We start from the raw sequence: 21,824 nt of genomic DNA, 5'->3' as shown, positions 1-21,824 counted from the left end.
CAGAGCGCAGGCTACCAGCTTTATTTCATGAAACGCCAGAGAGCCTCTATACGGGCAATTTAATCACATGCGCCACCTGAATGCGCAAAACATGGACGATCAAATTGGCCACCACCACCAACACAAAATGTGCACACTATATTTCGGTGGCTAAAAAAAAAAACATACAACCGAGAAAAGCTCGTCCTCAAGGCCATTTTAAAAGATATCAACAGCAAAAACGAAAGTAAAAGGGGCAGCGAAGACAACAGATTACTCAGTAAACACGAAAAAAAAAAAAAAACTTACGAGAACAATTGATACAAATCCAGGTGGCGCATGCGATGATTAGGTTGCCTATATAAAGGCTTTCTGTCGTTTCGTGAAATAAGGTTGGCAGTGCACGCTCTGTACGGTCCTCTTTCTTTTTTTTTTTCTTGTGCATCTTGCGCAGCACGCGTATAATTCAAGTATGAACCAACTAGCCCTCAAGAAACTATTATTGAACTAGCCCTCACAAAAAAACCTGCAAAACACAGGTTCTGTTTGACTGCAAAAGTTCGATGATGCTTCACTGCGCGTGCATACTATCCCGTGTTATGTGAAGAAGCCTTCGTTGGGCGCAAGTATTAGAGGGCCATCGAAACCAGACCTTTGGCCCTTAATGAAAACACTTGTACCACTGACTTAGCTACAGGAATCGCATCTTTGGGCCAATCTTTCTGAACAGCATTACAGCTTGCACTCTTATACTTCGACGAGTAATGTAGTTAAGCCGGGCTCAGATGGCAGATATTAGCAATGAATTAGCACGGAATTAGAATTAGCAATTAGCACGGTGGCGCGTATTCACAGGTTAGGTCGCCGAGCTGCGAATTCGCCAGTTATCTTGTATTTTCAGGATTACTTTGAAAAACAGGACGTTTGGCGAAACGTTGGAAAGCTAAAGGAAACCGGTGTGTCTATTCAAAACGACTATTCTGCTGAAACAGTCAAAAAGCGTAAATTACTTTGGCATAGTGCAAAAAATGAAAGCAATAGTGACAAGAATGTTTCCCTGATTCACGACAAACTGCGAATCGATAACACTTACTACGTGTGGGATGATGTATCGAGTACACGGGCGCCAGCACCTATCAGCAGAGGTGATAGTTCTGAAAGATGGCGGTTGCAGGACCAAGCACAAGAACTACGGATATTGTCTCTGAATGCCAGAAGTATTAAGAATAAAACTAACGCCCTTGAACTACTACTCCTTTTTTATGACCCGCACATTCTTGTTCTTTCAGAAACATGGCTACATGATCAAATAAGTAATGATGAAATTATTCCCCCTGGCTATCATATTTTTAGAAGGGATCGTGGTTCAAGGGGGGGGGGGGGGGGGGTGTCGCAGTTATTTTGAAGTCGTTTAGTCAGGTCACTGTTCTTGACCAAATTCCAGAGCACGAAAGCCTGTTTTGAAATGTGTCATGTTGGGGCTTGACCTTCTTATTATGCGCGGTATATCGTGCTCCTGATTCTCCATTAACATTCCTTGAAAGCTTATATGACCACTTGTTAACTAAGCGAGAAAGCAATGTGATTATGACGGGGGATTTCAAACTACGTGGCTTGGACTGGATGAGTTTAGCTTACGGGAGCTGTGCCTCTGGTGATGTAATTATGGACATCATGTTAGCTTTAAACCTTAACCAAATTGTGCGTGACTGTACCCGTAAAAATGCTGTGTTAGATTTGTTCTTTGCCAGTGAATTGTTCTCTAATGGTGAACTCAGAGTTGAGCCTGGTATTTCTGATCACCATTTGCTTTTTTTTCTTGGCGTACTAATTGCGTTGATAGTACTCGAAATTTGTCTGTTGCCTACGTCCATGATTTTGACCGCGCTGACGACGCTTCTATTATTGATTACTTGGATGATGTACTGCTGCGTACTAATGAGGGCGATGTACACAGCTTATGGGAACGCCTTAAGGAAGGCATATTATTTTCTATCACAAATTTTGTACCTCAACGGAGAGCGAGAAATAAGCGTCGAAACCCTTGGGTGAGTCGTGATATTATTCATTTGAAGCGGAGACTTCAACGTCTTAGGCGACATCATTCTACATCTCCTAAGTATTTGCAGAATTTAAAACATGAATGAGCACAGAAACTGTCCACTTCGAAATCCCATTATTTTAGGGTTACTCTTCCTTCATTCATAAAAACAGATCCCTGCAAGTTTTGGAATTACCTTGGCCATCAAAAAGAGGTCATAAAAGAAATTAAAAGTGATGATGGAAGCCTCGTTACCAACGGGAAAGAAATAGCTCAGCTCTTCAATGGATACTTTCAAACTGTTTTTGGAGGCCTTCTAGATATGGTTTTTGATGCACCGAAACGATCCATCGATCCTAGCGAGGTTCCTGTCATTACCACAGCAGGGGTTTTGTCGTTGCTTCGTAAAATAAATATTCGGAAAGGTCATGGTCTTGACGGCATTCCAAATGCTTTTTTAAAGCGCTATGCCGACCAGATCTCGGAGCATCTTGCTAAAATTTTCACTTTATCTCTGCAAACCAGTGAGTTGCCTAAGGATTGGAGGAAGGCTCGTGTTGTACCGATCTATAAAAAAAGGGGATAGCTACTCGTGACTAATTACCGACCGGTATCAATTATTTCTGCATCATGCAAACTCCTAGAGCACATCGTGGCCCGCTTTATAAATGACTTTTTAAAGGAAAAGGACACCCTATCACCTTTTCAGCATGGTTTCAGGAAGGGCATGTCAACCACTGCTCAACTAATTACGACGGTTCATGACTTTCTCAGCGTACTGGATAACGCGGGACAGATCGGTGTTCTTTTTCTTGATATGGCGAAAGCTTTTGGCAAGGTACCGCATTCAAAGCTTCTTTATAAATTGCAGTTGATTGGTCTTCCGCTGTATCTTGTAGAATGGGTCAGAGCATACTTAAGTGGTAGAACGCAGTCTGTTGATGTGAATGGCACCCTTTCTGAATCGCTTGCTGTTACTTCCGGTGTTCCGCATGGTAGTGCGTTGGGACCTTTGCTGTTTATAATATATATAAATGATTTAGTAAATGTAATTCCGCGGTCAGTGTCAGTAAAATTGTTCGCAGATGACTGCGTTGTATATAAAGAAATAACATCAATAGAAGACCATAAATTGCTCCAAGAATCTTTGCTTAAAATATGTCACTGGTGTGAAGAATGGAATATGGATTTAAACATTGGTAAACGCGTAATTCTCCGAGTTACGCGAAAAAGAAATATTAGCTGTTACCAATATTGCCTCCACAACAGTCACATTAGCGAGGTCTCACAATATAGATACCTAGGAATAACTCTTAACAACCGATTAACCTGGGGCACTCATATTTCTGAGATCTGTTCAACTGCATTCTCGAAGCTCTGTTTCTTGAGACGAAAATTAAAACACACTCCTAGCCATATTAAGCTCTTGGCTTATAAAACTTTCATCAGGTCCAAACTTGAATACTCGTCCGTAATTTGGGACCCTCACACTAAGAAAGACATCTATCAATTAGAGCTCATTCAGAGAAAGGCAGTACGTTTCGTTTTTCATAAATACAGAAGGTCAGACTCCCCAACACAACTTATGAAGGACAATAATATCCCGTTGCTTAGTACACGTAGAAAACTGAGCCGCATTTCTTTCCTTCATAAAATTTTGGCAGGAAAGCTTAGCATTGCTCCCCCCTCATTCCTCAGGCACTCCACTACTCGAAGGACTCGACATTATAGCGAACACTCATTACAGCCTATATTTGCTAAAACAAACTCATTTAAGCGCAGTTTTTCCCCTCAAACAATAGCTGATTGGAACGCGCTTCCTGAATCGATTTTTCGCTCTCCTGATGTGGAACAGGCCCTTCAAACTTTGTTTCTTCAGTAGAAAGTAAGCAATTTCAATGTTCATTGTTTTATTTTCTGCTCTGTCATTTTTAATTTTTGATTCTCTTGTATGTTACATGCAATGTAATCTTTTTTCTTTTTTTTGCATTTGCGTGCTGTTATGATTTGTGTTTTCATGCCCCTCCTGCTTGGGCCAATCTGGCCAGCAGTATTGTGAAATAAATAAATAAATAAATAAATAAATAAATAAATAAATAAATAAATAAATAAATAAATAAATAAATGAATGAATAAATAAATAAATAAATAAAATGCGTTGGTCTCGGTGTCGATCCCCGGACCAGGACGATTTTTCTTATTTGAAAGGTTTTCGGCTGTAAAGTAGTTATATAACGATCACTACCACGACACTCGGCAGCCTTGCCGAGTAGGCGCAGCTGAAGTGACCCTACTAGGAACCACTTGGTGGAAATTAGCGTGCAGTCATGTAGTAACGGAGGCAAAGCACACCTAATGAAGGAGACTTCATATTGTGCCACACTGCACGCCTATCATCGAGGCGACGGGCGCTGCCCCACGTTCTTCTGAGGTGGTTGCCCCCTTGTGCTACGCTTCAAACAACCACTGACTGCTTGCCCCCCCTCGAGGGTATCCTCTACTTTGTTTGTAGCGCAAGCTGAACGACAGGGACAATAGAAAGACACACTTTGTCTACCACACAGCGCTCTGTGTGGCTGTCAAAATGTGCTTGTCGTCCCTGTCGTTCAGTTTCCGCCTTTCATCTTGAGTCGCCGTTCGAACCTTCGAAGTTCCATCGAACTGTTGACCCCTTCCCGCGGATCGAAGTCAGGGGCCCGGAGGCACCCAGCACCAAAACTTCTCCCGCGCTGAGAAGGAATGCGACGCGGGGGACGTCAGCACCCGCCCCGCCTCGTTTTTGCAGAGGATGGGTCGTCAAAGGCATTTAAGGCAGAACCGGCCCATTGTTCAATGAGAGTCGCCATCAGTCGCCCAGCCGGTCTGGTGCGCTCTTACCGCTACGTGTACGCTACTTTCTGCTATCTTTCTACACATTGTATAAAGCTGTTCGTTTCCGCTTCGTGTGCTTCGAGAATCCGTCTCTCGTCTTCCACTGCGAAGTCGCAACACTCGGGTAGTGCGTGACACTCTATGGCTACGGTCCTTGAAGGGCGAGAAGGACCGTATTTGCGATGTAGAAGGGAGGGCGGTCACTGACCTTTTGTAGCATCTTGTCGACGATGCCTTCGAGCGAGGTCTCCTGCACGTCCAGTAGGAGCACGGCTTGAATGAGGAACTGATCAACGTCCATGGATGCCCTCACTTCGGCGCCGAAGTCCTTCATGGGGAGTCGCTGGAGGTAGAACCACGGCCAAGGCACAGGGAACCAAAAGAGAGGAAGGCATAGGAATACGGTTTAGAAGTTTGAAAGCGAGTGAGGGGCACAAAGTGTACTCAAAAGTCACAAATGTCTTCAGAGTTATTTCAAAATTTTCGACCTGTTCTTTTATGACATGGCTGAGTAATGAGATGTTTGCCGCCGAGGTACCGCGCTAACAACCAAATCACAGAAACCGGAGTTTGTGATTCGAACCATTGAAAGTGATAGTCGAAGCTGCTACGGAAGTTTCGGTGTTTACTTTATAAGCGGTTGCAAAAAGGATCTCTGGTTTCTCAGGTTGGGTTAATAGTATGTAGGATTTTTAACGTCATTCCACGGAACGCGGCCTTAGGTTAGAGGGAGCTTGACTGAGCGAACTTATTGTATTGAGTGGTTCAAGGGTGGCACTACTCCCCTAACTTTTAGCAGCTGGTTGAAAAAAAAAAAGGGGGGGGGGAGGAAAGAGAACAGAAAGACAAGAACATCTCATAGCAAAATCTCGATCTCCGAAGCATGAGCACTTTTCGTTTCACATGCCAGTCGTAAGAAAATGTCGGCTAATAACTAAGGCAAGTACAAGTGCCACTAGAGTGATGAGAAATGATGATGACAAGAAACAAGTGAATATATGTGCAGGTTGACCACGTTGTGGCATTCCCCAAAGGCGTGTGTCTAGTCCAGTGACTCGCGAAAAGGCCAGAGCTGCCCTTATAATCTCGAGTGCGTCAGGGAAATTAAGGCCGACACCTCTGCCTTTTTTGTAAATTGGTTCATGTATCTCCTTCTCTCCGGGCACACGTGACATATCATTCTATGCCACGAACTTGGTACGGTGAAAATAAAGCACCCACTGAATCAGGTTTCTTGAAGTGACATTCGAGCTAACTGCGCGAGCAACTCGGTGAAAGAAGTACAGTAGAATCTCGGTATACGGAAATCGCTTAAACGGAACAAATGGCTGAAAACTGGTTGGTTTGTGTATCTGGGTCACAAACGATCACAAACCATGCGTCAGGAGGTTAGATAACGTTCCGTTTCTTTTTCCGCATTCATGGAGGACCAGGTACTATAAAGGAGGCTGGGCGATTAGCGTACCCTTAAATTGCAACGTTAACCCAGACTTACATTACCGTCGCAGTTTATTGATAAGCAATAAGATACCTTTCCACTAAGACGCCGCAGAATGAAAGTCGCATTGACGACGAGAACTGCTACAATGACGAAAAGTATAATGACTGACTGACATCGCTGCCGAACAAGGTGACGGCACCTTGGGCTGCTGTGAATTATGTGTTTCGATCATTGGAGAGTTTTACGTTGTCCGTAAGCATATCATCGTTTGCGGGATGTCCGATTACAGTGAAAGGTTTGCGGCAGGAACTAGACTGATATCGACCCCTCGTGCCGCAAATGTTAACCAGACAGTGTGCTGATCTATAATACTGCAGGCACCTATCACGTTGTATACTTAAGCGCTAGGGTAAAACGTTGGTGGCAACATGACCGTAAACATACCATCAATTTAGGATTCTCCATCGGCAACAACGTTCAGGCAGTACAAAAAATGTCTCAAACGAATTGCATTTCGACAAAGTGCGGCGAGATGTCGCTGCCAGCCTTGTTGCCGTTCACAGCTCCGGTAAGCCCGTCGTCCGTAAACGTTAAGAAGTTGGCGGACAAGCTCCATCTCCCCATGAGGAACTGTGCATACTCTCAAGGCACCTGAATGTTAACAACATGCGGTGCGCACATTTGAAGCAGCATTTCCCGACGCATAAGTTTTCGTTTTTTTTTTTTCGCATTTCAGCCTTCTACAGATAAAATAGTCTCAGGAGGTTTAATGTTTGTATGCGAATTGTTCTGTAGGTATCATCATCATCACCAGCCGGGCTACGCCCACTGCAGGGCAAGGGCCTCTCCCATACTCTCCCAACTACCCTGGTCATGTGTTAATTGTGGCCATGTTGTACCTGCAAACTTCCTAATCTCATCCGCCCACCTAACTTTCTGCCGCCCCCTGCTGCGCTTCCCTTCTCTTGTAATCCAGTCCGTAACACATAATGACCATCGATTATCTTCCCTCCTCATTACATGTCCTGCCCATGCCCATTTCTTTTTATTGATTTCAACTAAGATTTCATTACCTCGCGTTTGTTCTCTCACCCAATCTGCTCTATTCTTATCCCTTAATGTTACACCCATCATTCTTCTTTCCATAGCTCGTTGCGTCGGCCTCTATTTAAGTAGAATCCTTTTCGTAAGCCTCCAGGTTTCTGCCCCTCAGGTGAGTACTGGTAAGACACAGCTGTTATACACTTTTCTTTTGAGGGATAATGCCAACCTGCTGTTAATGATCTGAGAATGCCTGCCCAGCGCACCCCAGCCCATTCTTATTCTGGTTATTTCAGTCTCATGAACCGGATCCGCGGTCATTACCTGCCCTGAGTAGATGCATTCCCTTATCACTTCCAGTGCCTCGCTACCTATTGTAAATTGCTGTTCTCTTCCGAGACTGTTAAACATTAATAGTTTTCTGCAGATTAATTTTTAGACCCACCCTTCTGCTTTGCCTCTCCAGGTCAGTGAGCATGCATTGCACTTGGTCCGCCGAGTTACTAAGCAAGGCAATATCATCAGCGAATCGCAAGTTACTAAGGTATTCTCCATTAACATTTATCCCCAATTCTTCCCAATCCAGGTCTCTGAATACCTCTTATAAACAAGCTGTGAATAGCATTTGAAAGATCGTATCTTCCTGCCTGACGCCTTTCTTTATTGGGATTTTGTTGCTTTCTTTATGGAGGACTACGGTGGCTGTGGAGCAGCTATAGATATCTTTCAGTATTCTTACATACGGCTCATCTACACCCTGATTCCGTAATGCCTGCATGACTACTGAGGTTTCGACTGAATCAAACACTTTCTCGTAATTAATGAAAGCTATATATAAGGGTTGCTTATATTCCGCACATTTCTCTATTACCTGATTGATGGGGTGAATATGGTCTATTGTTGAGTAGCCTTTACGAAATCCTGCCTGGTTCTTTGGTTGAATAAAGTCTAATGCGTTCCTGATTCTATTTGCGATTACCATATATATACCTTGTAGGCAACGGACAATAAGCGGATCGGTCTATATGTTTTCAAGTCTTTGGCATCCCCTTTCTTATGGATTAAGATTATGTGAGCGTTCTTCCAAGATTCCGGTACGCTCGAGGTCATGAGGCATTGTGTATACAGGGTGGCCACTTTTTCTAGAACAATCTGCCCACGATCCTTCAACAAATGTGCTGTTACCTGATCCTCCCCTTACCTTTCCAAGTTAACCAACAAGCGTAAGATAGCTGACATATGGAAGTATAATATGGATAGAATTGAGCATGCTCTCAGGAACGGAGGAAGCCTAAAAGCAGTGAAGAAGAAACTGGGAATAGGCAAGAATCATATGTACGCGTTAAGAGACAAAGCCGGCAATATCATTACTAACAAGGATGAGATAGTTCAAGAGGCTGAAGAGTTCTATAGAGATTTATGCAGTAGCAGTGGCACCCACGACGATAATGGAAGATGGAATAGCCTAGATGAATTTGACATCCCACAAGTAACGCCGGAAGAAGTAAAGAAGGCCTTGGGAGCTATGCAAAGGGGGATGGCAGCTGGGAGTATCAGGTTCTGTAGGTATACACAAATGCTGACGTGTTCGTTCATCCACAAAGTCTGGTACACCCGCCGTGGTTGCTCAGTGGCTATGGTGTTGGGCTGCTGAGCACGAGGTCGCGGGATCGAATCCGGGCCACGGCGGCCGCGTTTCGATGGGGGCGAAATGCGAAAACGCCCGTGCACTTAGATTTAGATGCACGTTAAAGAACCCCAGGTGGTTGAAATTTCTGGAGTCCTCCACTACGGCGTGCTCACAATCAGAAAGTGGTATTGGCACATAAAACCCCATAATTTAATTTTAATTTAAAGTCTGGTACACGAACCGTGACTGGTGCGACACGAACGGTCCTCGCGACGCGCTGGAATCTCAATATGCCTGACCGCATCCTCACCGAGAAAGTAACGCAAAACAGTGGTTGTGGCGTTGTGCTGCTCAGGGCAAGGTCGCGGGTTCGACTCCCAGCCTCGGCGGCCGCATTGCGCTGGCTGCGAGCAATGCAGGAACTCTCCTGTACATAGATGTATGTGTACGTTGAGAAAAGTCCCTGGTGGTCAAAATTGATGCGGAACCGTCCAGTACGGTATCTCGCACAACCCCATGTGCTGCGGTGTGGCGTTCAACTCAATCGATAAATCGATCATATACAGCTAAATTTGTGCGGGCATAGAAAGTTTGATTTCGCTTCGTTCTACACACTAACTTTAAAATCTTAGGAATGAATCATAGCGTGAACGTCACGTCAACATTTTGAGCGTTCTTCAGATATTACTTTTTTTTTATTTTCAAGATTTTTCTCCTTGGTGGTTTCTGTTTACTACACAGAATGACATCATGCGACAATATATAATGGTTATGACATGCTTCGTATTGGCTGCGCAATTTTTCAGGAATAAGGATGCCTTCGCTGCTCTTTAAAGCATGATTAGCCTCTTTTTGTGTTTCGCATCAGTCAGATTATCAATGAACGAGAAGGGAAACAGAGCGGGCGCGATTTTTGTTATTCACGCTCACAGAAAGCCAACAGGCAATGAAGCCAAGAAAAGCATAGGGCTAATAAACTGAAGCTGAAACTTAAATGTAGAAGATAATGAAGGACAAAAAAGAAATGAAAATTGACGAAAAGATACCTAGTAACTGGCGGGGACCGAACCCGCAACATCCGCATTACGCGTTCGAAGCACTGCCAACTGTGCCACAGCGACGGCCATCAATCTGACCACTATTTCGCGTACGTGTATCCACTCCAGCACCCTGGATAACACGCCCAGGGCTGCATCTACTTATAGCCATGGCAGTATTAGCCAGCGCTTCTGAAAGTTGTGGCGGGCATATGTGAAACACACTTTTTTGCCCGATGGAATCACGCGGGAGTTCGGTTTTCACCGGCGACAAGTTATATTTTCGTCTGCTATAATTTCTCTTTTCTTCGTTATTTTCTGCATTTCAGTTTCAACCGCAGCTAACTACCCCTATGCTTACTTTGGCTTCATTGCCTGTAGGCTATATGGTCGGGATTATGAGATGAGCAACGTGATGCATGTTATATTATTTTTCAGAGCAGTATCGTAACGTTATAATATCGTTTTATTTTCTTTCCATTACATAGCTCGAAACACAATTCAATTTATTCTTTCTTTTTACATCTCAGAAAAAATACACAACAATTGTCTAGACTCATAGCCAGAGGTTATAGTAAGGGGTAATGTACATGAAAGTTGTGTTATGCAAGTAAGAAAGACTGTCTTACAAGATAGATTCGAATAATAAACAAAGGCTATTACAAATGGATAGATAGTACCATAGATTTAACACGTGATTTGGTTTGTGTCTTTTCTTGCTGTGATGCATTAAATAAAAATTCCATTTATTTTTTACAGCTAAGAGAGGGATATATAGAAGGAAGGCAGAGATGTTAACCAGTCAAGAGTCTAGTTGGCTACCCTACGTTTGGGGAAGGGAGAAGGAGAATAGAAAGAAGGGAGAGAGAAGGGGGAGGTAGGGAGACGTGCACGGACAGCACTACATAACGAGTTAAAGGCGCTCGCACAAGCAAGACGTTCTCGGAAAAGCACAAAAGGGCCTTCATTGCCTTCCGAGCCGACGATTGGTGGGGACGGTGTTCTAGTACTCTCTGTTTACTCAGAAGGGGATCATCCAGTTTCCTGATCTTGTCTTTGTGCTTCAAACTGAGCAGAGTGGCACAATAGGCGATCAATGTTCTCCTCGCAGCCGCAGACATCACATGCAGGACTGTCAGCCATTTAAATTACTGCAAAATAAGCTTTCGTGAAGGCAACTCCGAACCACAACCGACACAGAAGAGACGCTTCGCGTCGGGGCAGTCCGGCCGGAGGACCGAGTTGTAACGCAGGGCTTAGTCTGTGCAGTCCGGTGCACCTTGTATGTGCGCTATTCCACTCGGCTAGCGAGAGTGTGAGTGCTAGAATGCCAAGCTGTCTCGCAGCGTCTGTCCCTGAGAGAGGAATAGAGACGCAGCGGTCTTCCTGATTTGACGGGTGAGCTGTCTTATCTGCATCGTCATTTCCAATGATACCGCGATGGCCTGGTACCTGAAAAGCCATATCATGTCCTTTTTCTGTAACGTGATGGATAAGTTTCTCGATTTCGCACGTCAGTTGATCGTGAGTTCCATGTCGGAATAACGACTGTATAGATTGTAACGCCGGCCTTGAATCGCAGAACACTGTCCATTTTCCAGGGTTCTCTGTATGAAGCACATGAGGCACATCACAGAGAGCCGTGATGTCTGCAGCTGTAGACGCAGTGATACGGGAAGTCTTGAACCGTTTGGTTAATGCCCTTGTTGGTATAACTACAGCGCCACGGTAACTGGCTGATTTAGCTGATCCACCAGTGTAGACGTGTGTGCAGTCGCTGTATTTCTCGTACAAAATACGTAAAGTTAGTTGCTTTAGTGCTGATGACGGCAAGTCCGACTTTTTCTGAAGTCCTGGCATTGTAAGATTTACTTGACTACGGCGCACACGCCATGGAGGGAATGGAAGGTCTTGCCGCAGGTGCGTAACCGGACCTGAGAGAGGCACAGTGAGCGAAGCCAGTTGCACTGAATGTCGTGTGGTGTTTTCCTAACGGTAGACTTGCCAGGATATGGGTAAGGGTCCCGGTGAAGTGTTTTATGCGCACACGCGTTGTCTCAATCAATTGTAATGTGCGTTCTAATAGCGTAATCTTGAGCGGTTGCAATAACTTTTCTCGTTGACGCGCTCCGCGGTAGAGCAAGGCATATCCTGAGGGCTTCGGCTTGGATACCTTGGATTGTATACAGGTTAGTTCTGCAGGTGTTGGAGGTGACCAGTTGGCTGTACCGCAGGAATTCAGTAAAGAGGACCCTGTACACTTGCAGCATAGAGTGTATTGACACTCCCCAGGCCTTTTCTGCTAAGAATCCAAAATGTATGGCGAATTCTCGTCAGGCGTTTTTTCTTTCACATAATTCACAAGAGGGGTCCAGGAGAGATTTCTGTCCATAACCGCCCCCAAAAAACTGTGACTTGTGCTATACGAGGTAAGATGTCCGTCGACGGATGCCACGTATGGAGAAATTGGTTTCCCGGTAAATGCCACCACTGCACACTTTTCACATGTTATTTGAAGTCCTTGTTGCCGAAGGTAGGATATGGTGTTTAAGTGCCTGACTTTTAACGCCGCTCACGAAGCTAAGGTCACGTCATACCCAATGTCCACACACAAATGTTGTCAGTAAAGATGGAGAGCGAATAGGGAAAGAGAGAGAGATAAAGAAGAAAGGCAGGGAGGTTAACCAGATATTGGTCTGCGGTTTGATACCCTACACTGGGGTTGGGAGAAAGAGCGAAGAAGCGCTCAAAAATTTTATATGCCTGCTTTCACAGTTTTCTGAGAAAACTGGGCCATGCGCAGATTTCGGCAACATGTCTACACAGATGGTTCGGTAAAACTCAACATCTCTGCAGCTGCAGTCATCATCCCCGCAAAATCTGAAGAAATCAAATTAAGAACTTCATGTGTAATCACATCGACGGGTGCAGTACTCGCGGCACTCCGTGCTGCACTTGATTTCATTAAGCAAGAACCACCGCACCAATGGACAGTCTTTAGTAACTCCAAGGCAGCCCTTCAGTGCATACGAAGCCCAATGCGCCACGGACCCAACGAACAACTGGCCTCAGAAATTCGACACATATATCATCAAAGCCATGACAAAGGACACAGTATTATCTTTCAATGGCTTCGAGGACATTGTAACATCAGCGGAAATGACCACGCCGACGAAGCCGCCCGATTGACGTCCCGTGATTGTACTTTACCCCTGTGGGACTCGAACGTTTTCACCATGAGTCGTTTGCGTTCGTTGTCTCCGGACATACGGACGCACCTCTCGCCTGGGTTACCACGACGTGAACAGACCATGGTGTACCGTCTTTGGCTAGGCGTTGACTTTACGAACTCGCATGCTTTCCTCATTGGAATGGCCAACAGCCCCACGTGCGACACATGCAACATCGATAAGACGCTCGCACATATTATCTGTGTCTGCTCGTGATATAGTGCCCAGAGACAAGTGATGTGCAGAGTACTGCACCAGTTGGACAGTCGTCCACTATCTGAACTCAAACCTTTAGGTCAGTGCTCCGAAAGAACATCCGCGTTGAAGGCCTTACACGCGTTATTAAAGTTCCTGCGGTCTACGGGGCTTCACGATAGACTTTAAGAATGCCGCCCCCTACCGCTCTATAGTGTACGCGCTTTGTTCGTGCTCGTCTCTCGTCGTCTCTATCTCCCCCTTCCACGCTCTTTCTCTTTTTATCCCCCTTAACCCTTCCCCCCTACAGGGTAGCCAACTGGAACTACCTCTGGTTTACCTCCCTGCCTTTCTCTGCATTCTTTTCTCTCTCGCTCTCTTCTTGAGGAAGTGTGGGAAACGTTAGGGGTGAAAACTAAGTGTGTGAGTTAATTAGGGGCTAAATGAAACCTAATTTAAATCAGTGTGGAGGCGTTACTTGAAACGTTTACAATGTCTCGCCGCTGTCATGGGAGGACCAAGCGCGGCAGCAATCTCATATTTAAACAAAATGGAGGTCATGCAATGGATGATGTTTACCGAAAGTTTTAAGTGCATGTGTAGGCTTTTGCGTGCCTTTTTTTAATAACTAGTGAACAATCGTTTTTTTTTTATGTCAAGCGTAAGAATGCGTGCAGTTGGTTTTCATGGTCTCCTAGGCGAACTACGGGAGGGACATTGCTAGATATTGCAGCACGTAGGATAAATGCGTGATATGTGTAGATAAATTGCACCATCTGTCCTAAATTACTTATTGAAACGTTAAAGATTAACACACCGCCGTTGGCGGCAATGTTTTCCTGAGCCCTAAAAGAACTGTATATGACAGGGAGTACACATTTGGCTGAAATATGGGGGGGGAGGGGGGCGTGTTAAGCGTAATGTGGGCCGATACTTTGTTGTTCCTATATTAATTATAACCCTTACAAAAATACTTCAATTTTGTAATTACTCTAACATCCTTCGTTTCGTCGTTGTTTTATGCGTTACACAAGGTTCTCATTGAGTTTTTTCGGCATCCTCGGTGAACAAAACCAGGATCCTTGCTTATGTGGTCAAAATAAGGGACAGGCTATGGGTGACGTGTAGGCTAAGTTCGAAATGTTTCGGTGTGTTGCGGTATTTGCAGTAAATGACGCATTCAAGCGCTCGGCAGCGCTATAGGTGTGTTTTATGAACGGCGCAGAATTTAGCCTGCTGCCTTGGAAGAACTCCGAATGACACTGAGACTAAATTGAGCGCAAACGAGGAGAATCTTATGGCAGAATAGCACGTGAAACAGTGTTCGTGGCTCGATTACGGCTTTTGTGAATTTTTTTTTTTTTCGAGCAAATGCTCGAAATTATTGTGAAGGCAAAGTTTCAAGCGGGCGTGTCATATGACGGCAGCTTTTTAAAAGTGTGTGGTTCAAATACAGGCGACTTAAGTTCGCACTGCAACCACTCAAGAAAAAAAAAATACAGGTTCGCTGTGATTTGGGATGTCCCTCTAAAAGGTCACACAACTCTGGTGTCTCTTTTCTTAAACGTTATTCGCGCGGTAATGGCCCGGTATTGTGCGTCAAATTTTCGAAAAAATTACTGAAAACGTGCGTAAGTCGAGGGCTCCACAAGGAAATCTTTTTGAGGAAGCGTTGGTGCAAGTTCACAAGACGGTACTTCTCTAGATTTATTCGGGCACTTGAGTAGCAGTTCCCCGTCGTAAGAAAGCTTGTTGCTGAAGCAAAAAAAAAATAATATTTTGCCGTAACGGGAATGCCAACGTTTGTGAGCGAGCGAGTCCCTGAAAAGCGGCAGTTATCAAAATGAAGCTTTTTTTTTTTTTTAGCACGGGACCAACTTCAATTTTCATATTCTAGTAAAACTCATTAATGCTTTTGCGAGACAACCGATGGAATGATATAAATAACATTTCATTGTTGCATTTGGGAGAAGAGAAAAATTAAATTATAGTGGCCCCTAGGAAGCATAATTTAGATTTTTCGCAGTTTTGATATATGATCATTTCTTGCGCATTAACGTAAAAAAAAAATACGAATCGCAGTATGATATTTGTCCTGCGGTCCCATTTATTACAGCTTTCTTAAGAGGAAGCTTTAGCTCTAGAGCTCCTATCTGGATGCATGGTAGCAGAGCTCGATGCAGTACTACTGACGGCCGAAATTCATTAAACACAGCAGAAACCTTCATTATGAAAGGCTTTAAATCGGATCTTGAATACTTGCCGTGCGTAATCCAAACTGAATCATGATTTATAAGATTTCCTTTAAGATAGCTACAGCTGCCAAATTTAAGATCAGTCTTCAGTGTAAAGTTCGTCACCACCACCCACAGTTTTTGATCTTTGCTGAAAAGTCGCGAAATTTAAAAAGAAAGATAGACGATACTATCATGTTTTCATCTCTTTAACGCAGCAATAAAAATAATATCACAATTGTGTGAACAGCACTTAATAATGCATTCGAAGAGGACAAAATTTATGCATTACACAACACTTTCTCATTGGTGCACTACTAATTTGTGAGTAGGACTTTCGCAATACCCTTGTGAATATTCTAACAATTTCACGTAAACTGTCAATTCGTATATCAAATTTGTCCGCTTCTGGTTCTATAGCATATGCATTTGACAAAACTCACGTATCCACATTTGGTGCAGAGTTACGGGTTTGTTATCTCCGTACGTCCATTTTTTTGAACTCAACAATTTCTGCTAATATTTAGAAAATTTTCAGGCTATAAATAAAAATTATATTACTAGTCATTAGAATTAACATGTGTCTCCAAAATGAAACGAATTTCACTCAAATTGGTCTCGCGGTTGCATAATAAAAAGAGTATTTCTCTGTTTTCCACATTTAACTGAATAGATAAATCGGACTTTGCCTCGAGCTAGAGCTTCCTCTTATGGACCTTTACCACACTTCCATAAACGTCTTCAAGTGGGTCTCCTAAAGGTGATAAGAAATTAATTCGTGATCATCGAGGGTTTTATGACATTTGTTTCCTTTTGTACGTGAAGAACGTGGTCGTCTCATCTGAGGGAATAAATTTACCTTTACGCTCTGACCACGAAAAATTTATGGGATGGAATATCAGCAACACGACACATTCCTTTATACGAAAACAGCCCGGAGATGAAACGTGTGGCGGATCGCACAACACTGTCAAGGAATGAGTTCTGGAGAACAAGCGGACATCGTTTATAGGGGGGGGGGGGGTGTAAACGAATGCAGTCAGGGGGGGGGGGGGGGGCATGACGCGTGCCTGTCGGACGTTTAAGTGTTAAACATTCAAATTACGTACAAAGTACACCCGTACTTTGTTGCGAAACAAACGACGAATAAGGGGGAGGGAGAAATATGCGCGGCTGTAGATTGCCTCTCCGGAAATGACACTTGTAGTGTCCGTGTTGCCGGACAAATGAACGGACAAACAAAGCAAAACTGCCTGAAATTGTGGTTCATTCGGTGACACGCCTGTTTTGTACATCAGTCCCTTAAGGTTTGGACACGAGGTCGAGCGAAACGATAAATCCCTTTTCATATCCGCTCAGTATGAGCGTACTTCTTGCAACGTACTCTACGTTATTCACGAGGAAATTGTGCAGCTTTTTTTTAATGAAAGAAGAAAATCAGCAGACTCATCTTAAGTCTACGCAACAGTGCATTCACCGCTCGCGAAGTTACTCTCATGTGTATTTAGGAACCAGACGCGCAAACTCCGTAGAGAATTCCTTTCTTCGGTTCTACAGAAGCAGAGTGGAACTTTTGGAGAATCGGCATTCGCAGAAAAATGTATAGATATATATTTTTTTCAATACCTTTCCTGAGTTATATGCAATGCATCGTAAAATTCAAAACCACTTTCGCACATCCAATGGGCACGAAAAAAGATATTAATTAGAAAAAAATAAACGAAGCAAGCGAAAGGACGCAGGGAGAAGAGCAACACTGGCTAGGCCTAAGCGGAGGACGGAGGCATTTCCGATGCAAAGTTGAGCTCAACGACGGTGTTGATTCGCGACGTGCAAGCACGTCCTTTTGTCACCGCGCGTAAACACGCGCCATTCGTTGCGCAATCCAACTGCGGCATGTAGCGCGTAGCACAGTCGTGTCACGGCTTATCGTCGGCCAACTCGCATTCGCACGTTCTTGCGACGTCTGCAACCGGGCAGAAAAGATGCAGACGAAAACAAAAATGTGCAGACGAAAACAAAGAAAGGAGCGAGAGAGGGGTAGAAGGAAACAGCTAGAAACATTGGCAACGAGGAGGGGGTGGGGTGGGGGTGGGGAGGCGGATTGCATCGCGCGCTGTAGCCGCGAGTCATTTCATTCGTGCGCAAATCGATTCAGGAAGAAGGACGACCTATCGCGCGTATACCTTCTCTGTCGAGCATTCGAACAAAAAAGAAAGTTCGCCTCTCAAGCCGTTGCCCGAAAACAATCAACGGAGAAAGTAGGTCACATGCGTCAGCGAAGCGAAAGTGCGGCGAGGCTGGTTTATTTGGCGGGTTTTGGGTAAGAGAGGTGAGGGGGGGGGGGGTCGCATGAGGATGCGAGGAGTGGGTTGGAGTTGGAGGACGCAACGAATGTTTTTTTGCAGCAGGAAACGCGCTACGCTTACGCAAGCAACAGCGAAGCTTCGAGCCGCGCACCGACACACGAGCCACCGCTGCTAAACTGTAAACGAAGCGGACCGCCTCGACAGCACGATCAAAAATATGCGCCATCATTCTAGAAACCTTCCTCCCGTCGAGCTTTCTCATCCCGTAGGCAGACGGAGGCGAGACGTCGGAGTATACGCCTGCGGAGCGATTTCTAAGAGGGCAGCGCAACGCGCCCGTTGAAAACGCGAAGTCCCGTCGTTATGGTGCAAGACACTCGCGCAATCTCTTATTTCCCCTGTGAAAGAAATGAAGAAAGAAAGGAGAACGAAGCGGGTCGATCTCTTTCTTTCTTTTTTTTTCCGGCTGAACTCGTTCCTCCTCTCGAAGGATTTACGTGAGCGAGGCGCGCATATGATTCAGCGTTGTTATTACAACCGAGCGATGTGCGCCGCTGCTGTGCACCCGTTTATATATATACGTGTGTGTGTATAACGGTCTCCTGTCTCAGACACGATCACATGGCGAACGAGAGAAGTCGCGTCGCCGTTCCTGCGAGCACAGCGCGTACGACAGGCTCGTCATAGAGCCATGAGCGCCGGAAATGTCTCGTGCCGAGACAACAAACAGTTCTCCTCCCCATTCCTCCTCCCCCTCCTCCCTCCTCCCCACCAAGACGTCCGCTCGGATCCCTTATTTTCTCCCGTGAAGCTTTACCGTCCTACCGCGCCTTCCCCGTCGGCGTTTCTGTATCCCTCGCTTCGTCGCTTATTATTGCGTTCCGCAAGCCCGAGCACCTTTTTTCCTAACAACCCTTCGCCGCTCGATCGCCGTAAAACGTAAAGCCAGCCCCCCCGACTAGCGAACGCGCGCTCGTATTCTCCACGGAGTCGATAGTGCAAAACGATCGGCCCGCTCCGACTGGAGCAAAACGGCAGCGGATGGTGAAACGGGCCTCGCATTTTCTTTCTTCTTATCTATTCGAACGGCGCGAGCTTCGAGGCCTCTACTTTGCGCCGGTGTTGTCGAAGATCACGGTGCTGACGACGGCGATGAAGACGACAGCGAAGAGGACGACAAAGTGAGGTCTCCGTGGTGCGGAGCTCTCGGCACTTCTGCTTTCTCTCGGCGCCACACACACCGGCCTCCCCCGTCCCCATCCCGCCGCCACCAGCTGAGGCCGAAACGAGCGTCGTCGTTCCCACCGTTGGGCCCGCTCGCCCGACAGAACGACCGCTGACTGTCCTCACCATTCTTCGCCTCGCCGCGAGGAGAGAGGGACTCTCGGCAGCAAGCACGAGACGATGTCGGCCTCGCGTATCGGGCTGCGTCGCGTATATCGTTCCGCCACCCCCTCCTTCCAACCCTCAAGCACCTTCCCCACAAGGTTTTAGTCAAGCCGCGTATATAAGCGGACACGACGTCAACGCGCTATGATCTATAAGCCCGTTCCGAACTAAGCACACTACGCTACGCGAATCATCCCGAACGAAACATCCTTCTTTCCCACCACCATCCCCTTTTTCCCTACCGAAACCTTGTGCGACCTCGGAGGTCCCTTGTCCGGCCTTCTCTCTCATTTTTTTCTTCTCCTTCACTGTAGAGGGATGATCGCGATGCAGAGCGGTTTTAAGGGACCGTGGGGAATCGGTGTAGCTCGGGAGACGTGGCCGTTCGAAAGCGGATATGCAGACACGAAATATCGTATCCTGTCTTCGCTCGGAAGAAAACCGTCAAAATCATCCGAGATTTACTCGTTCAGTTTTCGTTAGCGCGCACGAGAGAGGAGCGAGATGCAGCTGGGACCGAGGGAGGAGGGAAGCGAGCAGACGAGAAAAAAAATGAAGAGGGAGAGAGAGAAAGAAGCGTGAACGAGAAATGGAAGGCGCGCGGGACAGACGACACTTACCTCAAACTTGGCGAACATGAGGGACACCTCATCTCCGTCGTCTGCAAGTGGTCCCGGAGGAGGGCACATGAAGATTCGTGAAAGAGAAAGAAACGGGACCGGGGAACAAGAAACGGTGGTCAGGTCGGATTCTCCATCCTTTCTTTTTTTTCGTCTTTCGCAGAAAGGGAGAAGAGAGGGGCTACAGAGCGAGCAAAGTGCGGGAGGGGGGAGGGAGGGTCTGCTACAGGCTGCACACATGCGCGCAGCCGCGGTGCTGGGCTCTCTCGAGCCGAGGCAAAAGACGAAAAGTACTGGCACACGTAGAAAGGTGTGCGCTCGCTTACCGTAGGCAATGTGCCACTCGTCGTTTTGGTAAACCCATTGGAAGTGCCTCACCGGGTTTCGCTTGGACGTCTCGCCGCTTACGTACTGTCGCAGAGAGCCCCTGAAGGAGCCCCGGACACGGCGGACGCTCATGGTGGCTTCCCGGCCTCCGCCAGCGACCGGCATCCTCCCCGGGCGCAACCCCCTTCCGAGCGACGGCGGAGGCGGCCCTCAATCGATGCGACCCCGAGCGCCCCGTCGGCCGCGCCGCCAGCGCCAGCCTTCGGCGCCTCGCTGGCTACTCTCTTGCTTATTTCGCCTTCTCGAAGCTGCCCCGAGTCGATGCAGGACCAGTGACGCCACCAGGACATCCGAAGAACGTCCTGGGAGAGCCAGAAGAGGGGGGGGGGAGGGCTCCAAAACGGGAAAGAGGAAGGTACCGAAGTAGGCGGCGCTCGCTTCGATAGCGTGACGACTGGTCAGGAGACGAGGGCACCTGAAAAGGTGTCTGCGAGCGCTTGTTAGGATGCACCCCAATTTGCAAACGCTACAAACGCAAAACTACATTTCAAAGCGAGATGGACCGTCCCTTTCAGACATTTTTTTTTTCGCCTACCACGTGTGCCTTTGTCCATAACGCCAAAAAGGCATGCATTCTTGACCTAACGACCGCCCAGTCTGCAACATGAAGTGACGCTCATTGTTAGAAACCGGCTCCCTTTGGACGGGGAATGTCCTGCGCTGCCATCCAGACCTAGACGCACCATCCCACTCCGCACCGTTCGTTTCCGCAAGGAAGAGAGCAGACGAAGTTGGCGAACCCCGAGGAGTTTTCGGCCAGAAAGGGACGGAAAATGAGGCAGATTCTGAGCATTATTTACATGCACGTGATTGTTTCAATCTTAACAGCGGCGGCAAAGTGCGCCGTACAGGTGCTTTCAGCACTGGAGCGGCTTATATGAAGCCCAACAGTGGACACTTAGAAAACTCGCATTGCATGTAGTGACTCTCCTGACAGTGCCAGCCGGCAGTTAATCCGTTGCGGCTCATAAACTTCTGGCAGCTTTTGGAACATCTCTTGTAGCGTACGCGGTCGCAGTCTACATGTGTAACACTCTTCACTGAGGGAGGTTCTAGGACTTTTCCACACTTAAAAAGTGGGCTGGCGTAATTGACACTTCTGCAGGCTTATGAATCTAGGGCCTCTCTAACTTGTCCTCATCATGACACAATCCCTATTTCAGTCTCCTATCATATTTTTCTGGTACAGAGGCAACTTAGCGCAGGCCTTCCTTTGAAAAACGTTTCGCGTATTTTAGTCGAACAGTTACGACGATAGCTATTAGAGAAACTTTTCAGCTGAAATTGGGGGCGTCATTGGACGTTCTGACCGCATGGTGTCATTTATGAAGTTCCGTTATGATGACGCTCAGGGCCAACGTGACTTCACGATAACTACTGTGCAAAATATTTACAAGGGTAAAAAAAAAATGCGGGGAGG

The 21,824-nt window shown here is 46.2% G+C and overlaps 1 protein-coding gene across 1 annotated transcript in view; it reads right to left on the bottom strand.

The window, feature by feature from the left end:
- The window catches only part of LOC126517501 (solute carrier family 4 member 11-like), a 104,590-nt gene extending 84,014 nt beyond the window's left edge, over window positions 1–20,576 (bottom strand). The window contains exons 1-3 of the mRNA XM_050167233.3: window positions 20,344–20,576; window positions 20,018–20,058; window positions 5,100–5,234 (exon numbers count right to left, since the gene is read on the bottom strand). Of these exons, the coding sequence (XP_050023190.1) occupies window positions 5,100–5,234; window positions 20,018–20,058; window positions 20,344–20,509 (342 nt within the window). The 5' untranslated portion in view covers window positions 20,510–20,576. The remainder of the gene's footprint in view (window positions 1–5,099; window positions 5,235–20,017; window positions 20,059–20,343) is intronic.
- Window positions 20,577–21,824: the final 1,248 nt, after the last annotated feature.

Source organism: Dermacentor andersoni, chromosome 11 (genome assembly GCF_023375885.2).
Source record: "Dermacentor andersoni chromosome 11, qqDerAnde1_hic_scaffold, whole genome shotgun sequence".
NCBI classification, from domain to species: Eukaryota; Metazoa; Arthropoda; class Arachnida; order Ixodida; family Ixodidae; genus Dermacentor; species Dermacentor andersoni.
This window is presented reverse-complemented; position numbering and strand designations above follow the sequence as displayed.